Raw genomic sequence first — 20,102 nt, forward strand, 5'->3', positions numbered from 1 at the left:
ATACACAAAATGGGAGAGGTCTAAACTCCAGTGAACAATAAGGACCCTATAGCGAATCGTTGAAGTTGACCTTTCCTCCAACTTGCCTTTTTTAATAAAGCTTAAAGTTAAGAGTGTCTCAGGTTATCCTGATTTATCTCTAGAGTTATGCTGCTATAGGCTTAGACTGCTGCAGGACAAAGGAACCACTTTTCATTGTTCTGCTTCAATCTATTTCTAATTTCCAATTTTGCAGTATTTGTTAGTTTAACTTCTAACTTTATGTCCTCTCTGCTTTTTCTCATCATAGTATCTTCATCTGGTCTGGTTCGGTTAAGCTGTGGCACCACCCTCGACGGAGACATAAGCTGAGCTGCTGCTATAAACAACTTCAATTATAGATAAGGGTGTTGGGCATGTTTTTTGAGAGATTAGTCTTGTTTATCTTCCAGACATAATTATGGTTTCAATTATTGATGCAACTAAGTGTATGTGCTCTCTTTCTGTTCTCTTTCTTCCTTTGACATGTAAACCAGCTCATAGCTCATCGGCTTAACTGTTTCTTTCCTTGAAAGAGTAACCAATGGAGCTAGTTTACCATTTCCTTCTCATAGAACGTATTTAGGGATCAGTGCTTCTCTGTTACTTTTTTATGTCTGCTTAAGTCTCCTTGAACCCCAGTCGGCCTCAGCAGGCCAACTCTGAACTTTGAATCAATTTGACTGTATGATCTGGTGAACTGTAAAGTGCCCTGAGATGACATGTGTTGTGAATTGGCACTATAGATAGATAGATAAACTTTATTCTGGACAAATGGTCCAATAAATACATACATAAAAATAAAATAAAAATAGTTAATGATAAAAACACAATACAAGTACCATTATCGATTAAATAGGATCTTTAAGAAGACAGGAATACCAGTGTCTCCACACCTTAGACTGATATCGGATTGCACTACGTGTGGTATCAGTGAGTGACAAAATAATATCGTTTTCAGATGCATTTAACCTACAAATAAACTTATACATTAACTTTCGTAGAACAGCTTGTAGGGTATTAACTATTGCTGTGACAAACATCTCACTTGCACTGGACCATCTTGGACGTTTCAAAAGTAACCGCATAGCATCATTATAGGCCACCTGCAGCCTTTGCAGGTTGACTTTTCTATAGGTAGTCCACAGGTGAGCAGTGTACAGAGAGGTACAATATGCATTAAACAGTTCCACTTTGACTATATCAGTACATGAACCGAATTTACGTGCAAGGGTATTAGCTTGAGCATACAACATCTACATTGTCTGCAAATGTCATCATCGTCTGACAGATTTTCTGTGATGATGTGCCCAAGATACTTGGTTTTATTTGTTACAGCCAGCACAGTATTTGACAGCAAAAACTCTGGAAACTCAGTAGATTTATCTTCCTTACTCCTACAGATCATGATCACACTTTTAGATGGATTGTACTTTATGTCGTGTTCCAGACCATACTCAGAGCAGATGTTTAGTAGTTGCTGTAACCCTGCAGTACTAGGGCTAAATATTACTAAATCATCCGCATACATCAGGTGATTAAGTACCGAGTCACCAGCCACACAACCAGTGTGACAAGCTCTCAACTTGTGTGACAGTTCATCCAGATACAAGTTAAAGAGAACTGGGGACAAAATCCCGCCCTGCCTCACCCCATTACTAACTTTGAATGGAGCCGATATACATTCCCCCCATTTAATCTGCAGTGTTTGCTGAGTATACCAGTACTTCAAAATACGAACAATATACTCTGGTACTCCTTTTTGTGTCAGTTTTGTGAACAGTTTTCTGTGGTTTACCCTATCAAATGCTTTTGATGCATCCAGGAAACACATAAACACTGAAGAGTTCTGCTTATTATATTTATAAGTAATCTCTTTTAGAGCATATTTACACATATCTGTGCCCAGCCTAGCCTTAAAACAAAACTGGTTATCGGTAGACTTGATAACCTCTAAAATCCTGTCCAGCAGGATTGATTCAATAATTTTTGAAACTATGCTGGCCAGCGCTATCGGACGGTAATTATCAGAATTGCCAATGTTTCCAGTTTTATCTTTAATGAGGGGTACTAACAGGACACTTAAAATAGAGTCAGGTAAAAGACCATGAATAAAAAACGATGTGAAACAAATGGAAAGTAGAGGAGCTAGCCTTGCATTTGCATACTTTAAATGTTCAGCTGAGACTCCAACCAGCCCAGTGGCTTTATTGTTAGATAATTTGGAAATGGCTTTATGAACCTCATAAGGCAGGATTTCATCTATATGGTCAACATTATTTACAGTGCATGGTTCACTATGGATGCAAATAAAGAAAATAGTAGAAATAAACTGAATTGAACTCAGCAAATGACTGGATATAATCGGCTGGGTTTCCTTAGAAAGCTTTTAATCGATCTGACGGTAGGACTTAATTGAATTGTGATTATGTTAGTTTTGAATTGGCTCTATATAAATGATCTGAATCAATCCTTTCCTTGTAGTTCTGGCTGTTAATGATTGTTGTCCAGCTGGAAGGTAAACCTCTGGCCTGGTACCAGACCTCTGCAGCCTCTAACAGGTGTTCTTTAATTCAATTCAATTCAGTTTATTTATATAGCGCCAAATTCACAACACATGTCATCTCAAGGCACTTTACAGTTCAACCAGATCATACAGTCAAATCCGATACAAAGTTTTCTATCTAAGGAAAACCAGTTGATTGCATTGACTCATTGACTCAAATACAATCCCCCACACTAAGCATGCTTGTAGCGACAGTGGAGAGGAAAAACTCCCTTTTAACAGGAAGAAACCTCCAGCAGAACCAGGCTCAGTGTGAGCGGCCATCTGCCGAGGCCGACTGGGGTTCAAGGAGACAGAAGCAGAGATACAAAAAGCAGCTGTAAAAGGCGGCCCGTCCAGGAAACACACAGCCAGGCAGACGAGCTCCAAGGCAGCTCCCATGCCAGAGGACGAAGAGAGCACATCCACTCAGTCATGGTCAGAGAAACAGGACCACACTGGAAAACAGGCCGATCTCCAACATCTATAAACAAGGGTGTTGATGGAAGCAGCACAGCTGATGTTTCTTTCCAGGATGACGTCACAGCCAAACAGGAACAGACGAGGCAAAGCTACTCTGAGGAAAAGCAGAGAGAGCAGAAGGTTAGATTTAGCAGAAGGTTAGACTAACAGATTCTGCAGAATAGGAGAACAGAGAGAGAATGAAGCAGAATGATGAAATGGGGGTCCCTATGTCCTCCAAAAGTCTAAGCCTATAGCAGCATAACTATAGATATAGCTCAGGATAACCTGAGCCACCCTAACTATAAGCTTTATCAAAAAGGAAAGTTTTAAGCCTTTAAAGTAGACAGGGTGTCTGCCTCACGGACTAAAACTGGTAGTTGGTTCCACAGGAGAGGAGCCTGATAACTAAAAGATCTGCCTCCCATTCTACTTTTAGAAATTCTAGGAACCACTAGTAAACCTGCAGATTGAGAGCGAAGTGCTCTGTTAGGAACATAAGGAACAATCAGATCTCTGATATAAGATGGAGCTTGGCCATTTAAGGCTTTATATGTGAGAAGGAGGATTTTAAATTCTATTCTTGATTTAACAGGAAGCCAATGAAGAGAAGCCAGGATAGGAGAGATATGATCTCTCTTTTTAATTTTCATTAGAACTCTTGCTGCAGCATTTTGGATCAGCTGAAGGCTTTTAACTACATATTGTGAACTTCCTGATAGTAAAGAATTACAATAGTCCAGCCTTGAAGTAACAAATGCATGGACTAGTTTCTCAGCATCACCCCTGGACAGGATATTTCTAATTTTTGCAATGTTCCTCAGATGAAAGAAGGAAATTCTAGAAACCTCTTTGATCTGGGATTTAAATGACAGGTCCTGATCAAAAATAACACCAAGATTTTTTACTTTATTATCTGAAATCAGTTTAATCCCATCCAAATGAAGTGACTGGCTAATCAGTTTCTTTTTCAGAGACTCTGGTCCAAAGACTATAACTTCTGTTTTGTCTGCATTCAGAAGCAGAAAGTTAAGAGTCATCCAGGTTTTTATGTCTTCAAGACATGCCTGTAATCTATGTAATGGGTTAGCTTCATCTGGATTTATAGACAGATATAGCTGGGTATCATCAGCATAACAGTGGAAATTAATCCCATGCTGTCTAATAATTCTACCAATTGGGAGCATGTATAAAGTAAAGAGAATTGGTCCTAGCACTGATCCCTGTGGTACTCCACAGGTAACCTTTGAGCGTGTTGAAGATCTATCATTAACATGAACAAACTGAATTCGATCAGATAGATAAGATTTAAACCAGTCTAGTGCTGTTCCTTTAATTCCAACAAAAATATTCAAGTCTTTCTAAAAGAATATTATGGTCAACTGTATCAAATGCAGCACTAAGATCCAACAGGACGAGCACAGATACAAGTCCATTATCTGAGGCCATGAGAATATCATTAGTGACTTTCACCAGAGCTGTTTCAGTGCTATGATGAGCTCTAAAGCCAGACTGAAACTCTTCAAAAAGTTCATTATGGTGTAAGTGACCGCACACTTGTTTGGCAACTACTTTCTCAAGAATTTTGGATAAGAAAGGAAGATTGGATATAGGTCTATAATTGACCAAGTCATCTGGGTCAAGAGACAGTTTCTTAAGCAGAGGTTTAATTACAGCAACCTTAAAAGCTTTAGGTACATATCCCTGTAACAGAGATAGATTAATCACATCTAAAATGGAGGAGGAGATCAAAGGGAATACCTCCTTAAATAACCTGGTTGGAACTGGATCTAACATACAAGTTGAAGGCTTAGATGAAGACAATAATTTTGCTAATTCATGTATTTATTTAATTTCTACTAATCCTCCCTGTCCCCAGACCATGATGCTCCCACCACCTTGTTTCACACTGGGAACAGTGTGTTTAGAGTGACTTGCATTTTTAGATTTCTCCAAAAGAAATGATTTCTTGCATTTGTCAAAACATTAGCTTCCTTCTCGCCACTGAATCACAGAACCCATATATCAAACACTCTTTTTTCATCCTAGCTTCAGATCTAACACTTGAATCCGGCTTGATGGATAGGGGCCAAGTACACATATTCTATTTCAGGTCTAAGATTATGGAAAATGGCAAAACAATCACTACCGGATATTTAACTCTGTCTAACAGTAGATTTTTTGCTCCTTTGAGCGGTTGCCATGGCAGATTATCTGCCTCTCAATCTGTCCCCAGTATCCTCCTCTGTCACACCAACTCTTCTTCACTAAAAACATCAAACCACTCACACTTATTTCTCCTTTCTTCCTTCCTGGCAGCTCCATATTCAACATCCTTTATCCAGCATGTCCAGTATCTCTGCTCTGCACATGTCCAAGCCATCTTTGCTTTTTTCGAACTTGGTCCAAAAACCTGTTCAACCCTAACCGTCACTGTGATGTACTCATATCAATCCCTCTGCATTTTAATCTCACTGAATGAGAATATTATTTTCAGCAATGGTGCCCCTTCCTTTGTCAGTCTCCAAACTATAAATCTTAGCAGGTCTTGCCACCAACTTGATAACCTTCTTTTCACTCTTGCAGCATTGGCTTCCTTTATCGATTTACACCTCCTGCTGTTTTAGGAGGAGGACCCCTAGAGTTTAAAGCAACCCACCTTCAGTACATCAGCTTTTTGCAGCATTGCTATTTCATCTGTCTATCTCTTGTTAAAATGAAATTAATCTTAACCTTTGCTGTCAGGTGGCTGATTGTTCCTCTCAGTTCTGACTGCTGTTACCGCTTACTGGGTCATCTACTCACACATAAAGAGATGATTTCCCCCACTAATTGGATTACAGTAATTAAGATTTTATCCAAAAGTTATCTATTATTAGACATAAAATATTATGAGGAATTCCCTTTCACAAAAAAAAAACACTCAACCCCGAAGTATGTCTGTCTTTTTATTAGTGTATTTATATACACATATAAAAAATAAGGACATATGTACAATGATAATAAATATCGACAAGTTTTTTTTACAAGTGAAATAAGTTACTTAAGATTTTTTTTCAAAAATAAACGGAACAATAACAGGCAAAAAAAAAAAGGGGGTAAAAATAATCCAAATATTAATGCAAGAACACAGCAGAACCTAAAACCTCATAGGAAGAAATATCCAAATGCTTGAGAGCTGAGGAACGGCACATTTAGAACATCACACATGCATGTTTTTCAAGCTTTAGACCTGTTTTCCTTTGTCTTTTGAAACGCGTGTCTTTACATAATGAAAATAACAAGCCTGATTTTAAAAAGGAGAAATATTAAGACATAACCAAGTACCAGTGTAAAGAGCTCGTTTTTAAGCTTTCTGCCTCAAGAAATTAAAAATAAAGTGAGCAGTTTGTAACTGATTTGCTTCAAGTCAGTAGCTTTATATTTGGTTTTAAAAGGCTGAAAACACATTTCAATTTCAGCCTTTCTTAATGTAGGGGGAATTAGAAAAATATATTGGCCCAAAATATCAGTACTGACATGTAAACAAACAGCAGCCTCCTCGGTTTCAAACACATTTTGCCTTTTGCTTGAGGGGAAGTTTAGCCGTAGATAAAATACGAAAGAAGGCTGCTGACATCAGCTCAGAGTAGCAAAGTGGACGGATTGCTGAGACTTAAATATTGATCTGGAATCAAATAAAATTTATTCGGGAATTTTTAACAGGAACAAAAGCAACTGCAGTCTACTTTGGCTTTATTCAGAAAGGTGAAGAGGCACAGAGAAAGTAAACATGTTGAAATACAGCCATGAATTTACTGTACAACTCTTGAGGCATAAAAATCAGCTTTCTCGTCTGTCTTTTCAAGAGATCTTTAGTGTTGAATAACGTTAGAGCCTGGAAAAAGTCCAAAAAAGGATCCAAATGTTCACTTTTGTACAGGGATGATCATATCAAAGATGTTCAGTCCACTTGCTGAGAAGATCATGCAACAGTAGGATGGAGTGCTGATGGCTGACCTTCTCTAAGTTCTAAATTTTTTAAAACTTTCTTCCTCTTTTTTCTCCCCTCATCGCTCTGTACACAGTTGGAACAACACAAGTTACGTCACGCTTTCTCTCTGCGTTCCTCCGGTCTCCACAGGCATATCCACAAAATACACGAAGATAAAAAACACTGAAAGGAAACAGATAGATGAAGTTAATAACAGAAAAATATATATTTCTATTCTTAAATGTACAGATAAAAACAAGTTTATAATAATAGGTCCTTTAAACAATATTCACACCATTGGAACTTTCTCACTTTAACTCCTCACAGATCAGCTTTGTCTACATTTATACAACAAAGGCAGTTGGCTGCCTGCATGTTACTGAGGAGAATTAGCGTATTATAAAGGGAGCTTAATACAAACTTACAAAATACTTATGATTTTTATTGTAAAAACATTTTAAGAAGGCATGTATAATCTCCCACTTCACAATAAATCCTTATTCTAAGTATGTGGAGCCATTTGTTTGTCATTAATGCAGCAGTAAAGAAAATGCAATTTGAAAAAACTGATTGCAATCCAAAAATTAAATTTTTAATTTTCTTAATAAAAAAAAAGGCATAGAGTAACATTGTTGTTTTCTTTTTCATAGTTATTTTTGCTTTTTTTTTTTTTTTTTACTAGATTTTTTTTTTTTAGATTTTCTTTTAAAACTTCTGTTTTTCCAAATTGCGTCACATTTTCGTCACTTCAAGCCCAAAACAGACTAATACAATGTTGTTGCTTACATCCATTAGACCAATACAAATGCTTCTTCACTCCTTAGGAATATATCTAAATATATATTTATATATATATTTTATTTATAAATATATATTTATATATATATATATTTAGATACTTCTAAGAAAAGGAAAGAAAAATATAAAATCTGTTAAAAAAAGGTTAAAAGATTAAAAAACTAGATCCGAAAAAAATGCAAATTTTTTCAATGTTTAATTTCTGAAATGCATTTTTCTTTTATTTCTGTTTCCAAAACAATAAAGTTATTATTTTTTTTGTTTGCAACAACAATGCAACAAATTCTCTCCATACAAATAATGCGCATTTGACTTTTTCTTTTTAAAGGGTCAAAAATAAAAGAAAGATTTTTATAGTAAGTCAATTTGTTTTTCTTCGTGGTTGCATTTTGCAGAAATAAACCTTTCCATGTTCTCCGGGCTGACAAAAGAAAACAGTTAATATAAAGACTGGATTCTGCCAAAGGATGCAATGGGTCAGTATGTTTTGATGCCTGATCAGAACGAAATCTTTACTCTTCAAAGACGTTCTCAATTAGTTCACTTCAAGCTCTATGGAGGCCCCTTGTTCTGTTATATTACCAAATGCACCTGATCCTCAAGGCCTTCATCTAAGAATGAACATGGAAATATTCAGTCAGAAAAGGATTTGAAAAAACAAAGCAAGAACCATATGCAGGGCATTGGTAGAGCTTTGGGAAGTAAATAGGATCTGTTGGCTGTTATGGTGCTAACAACTTATACTAAAAATAAGAAACTAAGGAGGCAATTATTTTCATTTTAAAACTTTAACAAAAATAAAATAAAAAAAATTAATAGCTTGCCCCTCTACATGATTCTACATGATATTTGGTCCAATGTAAGTACTGTATCACTAAAGTCAGTGCTCTTCTTTTATTAAATGTTGCCACTCCTGTTAAAAACAATCAACCACATCAGGTTGCAGTAACTTAAGGTTAATCAAAGTCTTTTGACAGGATTTCGGGTGTATAGGCAAAGGTTTACTTTCTGTAAATGGTGATGACATCATAGATATATGGACAGCGGAGATCTTCAGGAAAAAAAGGCAACTGTTTCTGAAGCCCACAGCATGAGCAGTGCACATTTACCCATATTAATAAAACTGGAGGACAGGGGTTTCAGAATGGGATCCTGAAGGGCTTTCTTTATTCATGGACTGTTTTTTGTTAACTTTACTTTTTTTTTTTTCAAACCAAAAATAATTCTAAGAATCCATCTGCTTCAGAACTAATCAAAAAATAAACAAATTCTCCTTTCCAATACTGAAGTAACCCTATAGCACATTTATTTATGTGATGTAACAGTGTTTGTCACGATGCAATAGCGGCAGAGGACTCTTCCACTGGTTCATCAATTCCATTTCTTATTCAAACAAATCCATTTCTGCAGTGCCTTGCCTTAAGGGGCAAAAGAAACAGATGCCACCCTTTCATGTCTGTTTAATTCACATGAGGCCAGTTTCTTGATATAACAAGACTAACTTTTAAAATGATTTTACTGCTTCGGCCAAAATAAAATAAAATATAAAAGTTTACTTAATTCTTTTAGTAATACATATAAATAAAATCATAATTTCGACTCGTTGGGGATCATCTGGCCTGCAACTCTTTTACACCTGAAGCTTATGAAAGTATTTACACCACCGAATATTTTTACTTAAAGAAACTAACATATTTAGATTTTTATTGAGACTTTATGTTGGAGCCTCACAAAGATGTAGATCAATGTGAAACATAAGAATAATAAAAATGGTTGTGATTTTTTTTAATAAACAAAAACCTTTGCATTCATTTTCTGCTTTCTTTTCACCGACGTCACTAAATAAAATCCAGAGTTTAACGTTGACTTCAGCTGCCACCTAGTCAGCAAATAGACTCCGTCTATGTGTATTTCAGTAACAGGATAAATCCGTCTGTTCTTTGAAGACCTCAGAGGCTTATTAGAAAACATTAGTGAACAAACAGCAGCATAAAGACCGAGATACACAGCAGGCGGGTCAGAGCAGACGTTGTAGAGAAGGTTAGAGCAGGATTAGCTAATAAACCTCCCCCCAAAAAAGTACGGATTGATTCACCTGCAGAAGATTGAAAAGGGAACGATACAACTACAAGACATCTAATCTAACATTAGATTAATGACAACCAAGATGCTCATGGTAGCTCTGGAAGACCTGCAGATAACCACAAAATTGGTGAAAATCATTTTAACTATTAGGGATATTCTAATACATTTTTGTTAAATATTGGAAACGATACCGGTACTGCAGCTTTGATTATACCACTATACCAATACTGACCCAATAGGGTATCAGCTTTAATTATATATATTTTATTACTAATTTTAAGGATTATAAAAAGCGTAATCAAGTTATCTTAATCAGAGAACAATAGTCAACAGAAATTGGTATGAGGACTTTAAAGTTATATGTTATTAGCCAATAGCGGGTTTAGATGCAGGCCAATACATTGTGATACTAGTTTTTGGCTGAAGTCAGATGGATTTTGAATATCAATATTGGAGTGAAACTAAATATCATGTACTGTATAGAAGTCTGGAAGGAAATCCAATTGAGAAAAAGTGGCAAAATATGTGTTCACACAGATTCTATATCCTGCCTGAGTTTCATTTTTGCCAAAGTACTGGGTCATCAAATGTATAATGCTTGGAGGTATAACCCTAAAGAAAGGCAGTGGTGACTGCAGTATAAGGTTTTTCTAGAGAGCATTAAACAATCAGGTTAAACAGAAATACACAATTATATTTTAAGAAAATTATAATTGTGCAAAGGCATATTGTGTATACTGGAAATACTAGAAATCACTATTGTAATCAAGAAAAGAAAACATACCTTTCACTGCTTCATGGCATCTTTTCGCCTGGGCCAGGAGTTGAACAGCATGGCAGCAATCAGTCTGTCGGTCGGTCCTTTTCTTCCAGAAACACTGCGTGGGTTCTTGTTGTGTTTCAGTGTTCCTCCATTGTTTCGGTCCACAGTAGCCCCGGATTAGTCTCTAGGCTTCGGTGAAGGGGTTGGTTGGGGTTCCATGGGTTCTAAGGGTGCTTCACATTCGCTCTGTTGCCCTGGATGGCTGCGATCCACAATGATCTGAATGCCTGTAAATGTTGAGTGTGTACGTGCTGGAGTGGTAGTTTCCTTCTTGGCAGTACAAGTTACCACCCTCAATAAACACATGGAAAAAAATAAAATAAAGCACTTTCTAAGACATCCATAGCCGTCACAACAATAAGGGTTCTACTACATTCTCTGCGCCGAATGTCTTCATGTCAGCTTCAGTTTGCAAGTAACTCTGCGGCTAATGTTCTGCTGCTAAGAACTGCACAAACAAAGCCTCTTTGCTTTTTCCTTTACAAAGACAGGAACAAGAGTTCAAAAGGTCCAAATCTAAACACCCCTCTGTTACACACTGTGACTCCAAGAACTGCGTTGGTGGAAAAAGGGTCTAAATGTCACATAAAGAGCTCCTGGAGCTGAATGAATCATTGAAGGTCACTATGCCGGAGTGAGGGAGGAGTAATGTTATGCCAAGAAGGTCGCCCTCACTGTCTTTCATAGAGGTGAACCTTTAGTCTCTAACAAACTGGTTGAACAGCTCTGTGGTCCATATATCAGAATCAACAAAGAATATCTGACAAGAAATGTCTTAATTCAATCCAAGCATCACATTCAGTTAAAGTGGAAGAAATCGAAGGAGTCCTCCAGCAGTAAAAGTGACATGATGGGGAAAAAATTTCAATTGAGCGGAAATGTCTTGAGAGATTGTCCTTCATTTAGAAACTCCCTCCTTGTGTCTTTCCCTCCAGTTCGCTTCATTTTCCGTCTAATTTACTCTCTTTTTGTCTCCTCTCTGCCCCACACAGAGCTCCTGCCACAGGGACATGATTGTCGTCTTGCTTGGAGATTAATTAGTCCTTTTTTTTATCGCTCTCTCACTCCAGGCTCACAAGTACAAAAAAGAGGGAAGACAGGCTTCCAGTATTTTTTAAGTGCAGTAAGCAGAAAAAAGTCTTAAGGATCACAAGCACAAAAAAAAGCAACATATTTCCAGTTTGTCGCCTTTGCTGTTAAATGGTCCCAGTAGGGGTACTAGAAACAGCTGTGCACATCAGAGAGAAAAAAAATAACACCATTTGTCAGGGTTCCATGCTTGAGGGGTTCTCCTCTGCGTTCATCTTAAAAAAACAGAAATACAGTATGTACACGAGTGGCAGTTGCACAGTTGAAGCAGAGACAGTCACAACCAAGTCTATGTTGCCTGAAACACAGCAACTGTTGGCAAACACGGTATATGAGTGTATGTGCTGAACATGCTGTGTGCAAGAAGAAGTCTACAGAGAGCCAAACAGGCATTGGCAGAGTGAGACAGAGAGCATGGGAGTGGACAGCATGTCACTAAAAGACAGAGAGAGCAGGCATCCTCTGGAGGAGGGAGGTAGCTTGGTTGGATTCTTGTTCCACCTCAGGGAATAAATAAAGATGGAGGAGGGAAGGCCTAGACAGAGGACTCCTCTGGATTGGCATCGGGCAGGACGCTTCTCTGTTGCAGAGTGCGCCTCAGCTCCTCCTTGAAGGGACTGGAGTAGTCGTTCCCGCCCACACCCAACCCTCCAAGCGCGCCGCCCCCAACACCGGCCCCGCTAGCCCTCTCCTCCCCTGCTGTGCTCAGGTTGAGGCGGATATAGCCGTTGCTACCAGAGCCTCGGATGTTGGTGAGGCTGAGCCGGCTAGGGGAGTGGATGGGCTGGCCGGGAATGGCACTGGGTGACGCCGTGCTGCTGACACTACTGGGGCCAAGGGCGTGGCCGGGAACGATCTTCAGCGACCCATCTGAGTAGTAGTAGTTGGCGCCCGTCTCCCAGAACCGGTCCTCATCGCTTGGCATCTTGCTGGGCACGAAGGTGGGCGGCTCTTTGGGCAGGGTGATGGGGTAGACCAAGGTGCTCTCCAGAGGCTTCATGTCGGCTCCCTTCCCTAACGCCAGCTTCAGCCTCCTTCGCAAGTAGAGAGCTGCTACGAGAAGGAGGAGGCACACTGCCCCCAGTGTGATGACCAGCACCCAGAAGAGCCCCATGCTGCTGTCCGGGGCACGGGCTTCCATGAACACCGGGGCATTGGCAACGACAGTCACCTGGTAGCGCTCAGTCTGAAACTTTACTCCCAGTTCCTCAGAGTAACAGATATAGCGTCCCGCTTGCATCTGGCCCACTTCGGGTATGATGAGAGCTTTGAGGGTTCTGTCAAAGCGAGGTCCTCCTGCTTCTGGATCACCTAGCTGGAGCTCGCGGTCATTGACCATCCATAATGGCTGGGCCAGGTTGGAGACGAGCTGGCAAGGCAGCACCATATCAGAACCAACAACCACTATTACATTTCTCAATCGGGACGGATCTGCAGTAGAACAAATGGGTTGGAGGGAGCAGAGAAGACAGATGTCTAAGTTATAGATAATCAATAATACTACACATAAAATATTTTGTGCTTTGACACATTTCTTCCTTTTCATTTCAATTTATTCACTTTAAAAAATAATCGCAAAAACAATCGCAAGCACATTTAGCTAACTTGCTCATGCATTAATGGCTAATTCTCACAAGGGGGCACTAATAAACTGTAGCTCATACTCACCAGCACTCGGGATGGAGACTGGAAACTTGGCTTTTCCACGGTTGAACCTCTCTAGCATGAGGTCCTGTGAGAGAGAGGAAGTCGACCTGAAAACAAAACAAAAATGAAATACAATAGGATTTTTTTTTTAATGAAATATTGGATGCAATGAAATCTTACTTTAAACTTTATGACATTTGTTACAACTGAATGTTATAGATGAACACAAAGCAATGATCAACATCTCACTAATGTGAGTACATTCCTCATATTTCTTCAAACATTTTACTGCACCATTTCATGAGGCAACACTGAAGATTTAAGACTTTGATAGAAAAGAAAAGCTGCCAGCGTACAGCTTGTATTACCTTGTGCATTTTTGTCCTCTCAAAATTACTCAACACCGAGACATTAATGTTGGAGGCTCCTGGCTACAAAAGTTTGTTGTTCCCTTGTGGCCAACATTATTTTCAAGCACTGCTGTAACTCTCTGCCATAGAGGTTTCTGGATGTTCACAGGTTGCCTCTGTCTTGAATCCTCTTCAGCTCCGACATGAAGAAATCACAAAGCAGCTGGTGGATTTTAGAGACCTTGAACTTCTCCGCCTTCTGCTCCATCCTAACCTCAACTTTTATAGCAAGGTGATAATCTTGGAGGTGCGTTATTATGTTAAACTACATCCTTATGATCCAGTTTTCCAAAAACAGGCCATGCTTCGGTGTGTGACAATAGCGTTCATGAATTCTAGAGGACTCAAAGCATGAAACTCCCACCATGCTTGACTGTAGGCAAGAAAACACACTTAAAATCTTTGTACTCTGATGGCTGGGTAGCCCCTATACACGTTCTTTGCACTATGTGAACCAAAAGTTTTATTTTAGTCTAATCAGACCACTGGATATTTACACTGCTTCTCTAGAACACACTTCCTTCTGGCATAAACAGCCATGCAGAACAATTGGATTCAGTGTATGAGGTACAGTTAATAATAATAATTCATAATTGAACTTTATTGATCTCCCATTGGAGAAATTTACCTCTGAATTTAACCCATCCCCTTGGGCAGTGTTGTGCCTGAACGCGTTCATTGAACGAAAGTTCATGAACTCGTTCATATTTTGGGCGAACGTGAACTGAACGTACTGTATTACTGCCTGATGAACGTTATTGTGAACTCGTTCATTCTGGTGTCTGTGAACGGCACGCTCTCTCAGTTCAACTCCGTTCAATAGGTTGCCAGATTTCTATAAAGCCCTCCAGGCGAAACCCCAGCTAAATCACACCGTAAACAGGCCTTAATATGTAGCTGGAAAAACACCCAATCTGGCAACAGCAGCTACCAGCGTCGTAGCCTACAGCCGCGTGCGTCATCAAAACAAAATGCAGCGTGGAAGCAACAGCAGCATGGAGGCGACTTAAAACAGGTTTATGACCAGGTGGTCGGTGAGGATGATGGCAACAAGTTTGCCCGCCGGCTTTCAGTAAAAAAAATCCGCACTTCAGTAACCTTAAATTCCTACCTCAGCCTGGTCCCTCAGTTTGTGTTAGTAAAATCTTCTTGAGCGGAGGTCTTCAACAGGGGATCCGCGACCCCTAGAGGGTCTACGGAGGTACTGCATGAGGGTCTGCATGGTTAGTTGATATTTTTATATTCCCCCCCTGCATTTTTTCCCCCCCACTAATTGAAATGTCTTTAAATACTCATTAACATGAAATCAACACACTGTAGTAAACAGATAAATGGAGGCAGAAGATGTCTTTCAGTCATCAATGCTCACATTCAGCGACACACAGGAGCTCTTTCAAGCTGGGCACCGTTTCCTTCACAACACCTGTCCCATCAACCAGGAATCAGAATCAGAAAAACTTTAATAATCCCAGGGAGAAATTAATTTCTTTACATTACTCCATCTGTAATAGAGTGACTATAGGACACAATTTCATACAATATATATAGTTAGGGGGTCCCCGCTCCATCTCGCCATCAGTTTGGGGGTCCTTGGTCTGGAAAACATAGAAGACCCCTGTTCTTGAGGGTTTTACTATCCATGTAACTTGTTTGTTAAACCTGCCTGGTATAATTTTCCAGGATTCCTTTTTAGTATGTATTGAAATGGAATTTCAAATGGAAAAAATTATTAAAATAAAAAAAAACATTTGCACCTTAAAGACTACTTTCCTATTTTTCTTTTAATAATTACTCATAAAAAAGACCATTCAAGCAGCACATTTTTCCTGATGTTTTTGAGAATATACTGTAGGGGTGAAAGCTGCAGCTGCTACTAGTGTGAAGTGAATGGACAGCAACAAAGCATTAAAGCAACAATGGGGAAATGCTGTCCCCTCAATGCTAATGGAAACCCTGGTTGGATAAGGATTCAAAACTGGATATGAAGATGAAATCTGACGCACAGTTTCAGAGTTACAACTGATAAAATAATTGCCGTCTGTGGTTCTACAGTAGGCTATGGTGTAATTGAGCAATATATGAAAAAAAAAAAAAAAAAGAACTATGAACTAGTTCGTTTTTTGGAATTGTGAACTATGAACTGAACTAGTTCATTTTAAAATGTGTGAACTGAACTTTGAACTAGTTCACGTAGAAAGAGAACTTTCCCAACACTGCCCTTGGGGAGCAGTGGGCTGCCATCGTGGGGCAACCGGGGAGCAGTGTGGGGTTAAGGGTCTTGCTCAGAGACCCATAGTGGCAGTCTGTGGGAGTGGGGCTCAAACTCAGAACCTTAAGCTCTATCCCCTAACCACTAGGCCACCAGTTAGCCAGTTAGCAGTTAGTAGTTAGCATTGACAGGCTGAAAGTGATCTGGATGGGCTGCTGAGTATGAGTGCTAACTTTCTTCAGCCCACGCCAAGGCCTGCTCTATCTACAGCTCAGTTTTTAGGGAGTTCATAGTCTTCTTCCAGCCCCAGCCACCTTTATGTACAGCAATGGCTTCCAAACTCTTCTTGCTGGGCTCCCATGTGGTTCACAAGTAAGTTTTCCTGCTCTCAACTTTGCCCCCAACCTTTTTATAACAGCTGAATGACCACGAGTCAGTGCAAATGCAGTAGATTGCAGTTTTCACAAAAACAAACTACAAAAATTTCCTTTATACTCATAAAACCACCAGTTGTAAAGTAAAATTATTTAATTGTTTATTTCAATGTGCCGAAAAAGTCAACATATCAATGTTCTTTTCAGTACTTCATTCATTTAATTCATTTCTATCATGCCCCACCTGTAATCACACAGCCCCTCCAAACCCACCTTTATTGAGAAAACAGATTTAAAGCAAATATTCTTTCCTTAAGAGCCTCATGAAGTTATTTAGGATGAGGGGCCATGTTTGACTCTCAGAAAGCGTGAGAGCGATAACACCATATGTAACACACCTGCTCCCCGTTTACACCCGAGACTATGTAACACTAATGAGTCACATGACACCAGAGAGGGAAAATTCCTTTTTAGACACAAGATGGACATTTTCACTTAGGGATGTACCTATTTTGTTCATTAGCAGTTTAAGCATTAATGGTGGTGTGTAATTTTGAAGAAAGACCAAATGTGCACCATTATACCAGCTGGCTACTTTACATTGTGATTACAAATCTTCAGTTTTGTTTCATGAAAGGATTCAAATCTTCAACAATTAAAAAATATTTAAATATTGACCCTAAAGGTTAATTAAACGTAAATTAAACACACACACACACATATATATATATATACCATTTGCATATATATATATATATGAGCAAATGGTCAATTTGGTCATCACCAATGGGTTACAGATCAGATTTGTGAAAAAGGAGCAACAAGAAGCTGCATTTGCAGTTTGCCAACGTGACACCAACAGGGGACCACAGTTTTATTGGAAGAAGGTGACCTAATCACATGAGACAAAAGTCCTGTCCATGAAAGTTAGAAGTGTCATTCTGTGGGTATGTTTGTTTAGCTGGGACAGGGGGTGGCATAAACTTTCAGGGGCTGCTAAAGATTTGGGACTATGAAAGAGTTTCTCATAAAAAGCATTTTTATAGCTGTAAATTATCTTTATGTGGAGCTGTCTAATAAAGGCTTAACTAAGATGCCAATAAAAGAACAAAAACCTGCAAATAAAAACCTGACCTGGTGACCTTTAAGGCTAGGTTCAGTGTCTGTTACGCCCTTCTCCCTTAAGATGGCACTTTGATGACTCACTCATCTATATCAAGCAAACAGCATCAAACAGGTACTTGTCTCACCCTCGGTGAAGGTCGATGCGGACGCAGGCCCGGCCCTCGCTGTCCCAGGCACAGTAGGGGTCCCTGGCCAGCAGACAGTCTTGCTGAGACTGATAGCGGCTACAGTTCGCCAAAGGCAGCTGAAGAACCCCAGAACGAGATCCGATGTACAAGTACTTCTACAAAGAAAAGAGTAAGCAGCAAAAAAAAGATTAGGACAAAGAAGAGAGCCAGGACCCAGAGAACGGACAAGAACGATAAACACAGAGAGAAGAGGGGAGAGTGACAGAGTTATGGGTTAGAGGAGATAATGGGATAATCACTCTCGATTACAATAACATTCACCCTCTGACCCTCTTCCAATCCAATCTGGTTTGCGGCCTTTTCGCAAAAGCCGTTATAAAATATGTCTGGCCGCGGCTAAGCCCGCATTAATGAGATAAGCAGGCAGCTTTAGCGCAGAGAGCACCCTGACCAAAGCCCATCGATTTAAGGACGGGCCGCTTTCGAGAGACGTGTGCGTGCAGGCTCAGCTGCAGTGGTAGAGGTTCAGCTCCCCCACGGTGTCAAAGTCATGTAATTGCTGTAATTATGACGGGGAGTTTCAGCTCCGTGAGGTGAGACTCGATCTGAGACAAAAACGCCCCTTAACGCAAGTCTGTTGATCTATAATCGCAAGGATCAGGCGAAAAGGGTATTAACAGATCGACACAGACTGAAGGAAAAGGCTGAAAAGGAATACAAATGAACTCATGAAACAGCAAGAGATCTCTAAAACTACACTGTGAAAAATGATGAGATGATGTACAGTAATCTGATAAATAGTGGCTATAACCTCTCAACGCAAAACAGCAAAAAAACAGTATCTACCCCAGAGAGCGAAAGAAAAGGGAATAAAAGCGACACCTGTCAGGGTTCATTCTGAGGCATTCAATGTCTCTCACCATGGGGGAAACTGGAAGCTCATACTTAAATAATTATATGACAGAACAGGAACAGCTCTTTTTTTAATCAAAGTCACTTCTGCCTCGGTTTGTTGCAGTGAATCCGCTCTTTTAACATCATCTTCACACACACGCCTCGACAGATATTACTTTGCTATTCTTTTGTTGTAAATCAGCCTTCATTTTGACTTTAATGGATGTGAGACATTTTTATTTTTTCATGTTTTAAAAAAGGAGGTTAATTTGACGTTTTGTCACAGTTTCCTGAACACACACATAAACCTCCTGACGTGTTCTTTCATTTGCCAAGGAGCTAAAGGCTAAAGAGTTTTAATACGCTTTAGCTGTTGATGTCAGACTAGAGTTTCTGAAACAAATCCTTTGGCCTGTTTCGTACCTTGGAGTGGGAGATGGTCAGGCTGTCAACAGGCTGGTTTGTGTCGAACAGCTGGATCTCCTCAATCACATGGGCCTCAGAGCCCAGGATGACCACCCTCTGCAGCCATCCCTTAGCTAAAACACAACAGAGAAAATGGTAAAGAATTAACTCGATTTATTACCGTCATGCTCAGTGAAGCGTTAAGGCTGAAGTTAGTCACACCGAGATTATATTTTCTTTTTTCTTATATTTGCTTTTCTTAAGGCAGACAACATTTTACTAAGAACTTACTGCAGAGAACCTGGAGATCAAGCTTTGAATAAAGAAAAATGAATGGATGGATGAAGGGGTGGATAGAAGAGTGATGGATGGATGATGGATGAATGGATGGAGGAATGAACGATGGATGGATCATGAATGGACGGATGAATGGATGGATGGATGGATGGACGGATGAATGGATGGATGGATGAATGGATGGATGGATGATGGATGGATGAATGGATGGATGGATGATGGGTGGATGAATGGATGAATGGATGGATGGATGATGGATGGATGGATGAATGGATGGGTGATGGATGGATGAATGGATGGATGGATGATGAATGGATGGATGATTGATGGATGGATGATGGATGGATGAATGGATGGATGGACGGATGGATGGATGATGGATGGATGGATGAATGGATGGATGAATGGATGAATGGATGGATGGATGGATGGATGATGGATGGATGAATGAATGGATGGACGGATGAATGGATGATGGATGGATGGATGAATGGATGGATGGATGATGGATGGATGAATGGATGGATGGATGATGGATGGATGGATGGATGAATGGATGGGTGATGGATGGATGAATGGATGGATGGATGATGAATGGATGGGTGATGGATGGATGAATGGATGGATGATTGATGGATGGATGATGGATGGATGAATGGATGGATGGATGGATGGATGGATGAATGGATGGATGGATGATGGATGGATGGATGAATGGATGGATGAATGGATGAATGGATGGATGATGGATGGATGAATGAATGGATGGACGGATGAATGGATGGATGATGGATGGATGATGATGAATAGATGGAATGGA

The 20,102-nt window shown here is 39.7% G+C and overlaps 1 protein-coding gene across 4 annotated transcripts in view; it reads right to left on the minus strand.

Annotated features, from left to right (window-relative positions):
• Positions 1 to 7,059: 7,059 nt before the first annotated feature.
• The window catches only part of sema4c (sema domain, immunoglobulin domain (Ig), transmembrane domain (TM) and short cytoplasmic domain, (semaphorin) 4C), a 147,951-nt gene continuing 134,908 nt past the window's right edge, over positions 7,060 to 20,102 (minus strand). For all 4 annotated transcript variants that reach the window (XM_038297055.1, XM_038297053.1, XM_038297051.1 and 1 more), the window contains 5 exons: positions 19,004 to 19,119; positions 17,684 to 17,841; positions 13,462 to 13,547; positions 10,666 to 13,224; positions 7,060 to 7,181 (listed from right to left, as the gene is read on the minus strand). In XM_038297055.1, the coding sequence (XP_038152983.1) occupies positions 12,329 to 13,224; positions 13,462 to 13,547; positions 17,684 to 17,841; positions 19,004 to 19,119 (1,256 nt within the window). In that variant the 3' untranslated portion in view covers positions 7,060 to 7,181; positions 10,666 to 12,328. The remainder of the gene's footprint in view (positions 7,182 to 10,665; positions 13,225 to 13,461; positions 13,548 to 17,683; positions 17,842 to 19,003; positions 19,120 to 20,102) is intronic.

The sequence above is a fragment of the Cyprinodon tularosa genome, unplaced genomic scaffold, assembly GCF_016077235.1.
Source record: "Cyprinodon tularosa strain WSP-4 unplaced genomic scaffold, ASM1607723v1 ctg380, whole genome shotgun sequence".
Classification (NCBI taxonomy): Eukaryota; Metazoa; Chordata; class Actinopteri; order Cyprinodontiformes; family Cyprinodontidae; genus Cyprinodon; species Cyprinodon tularosa.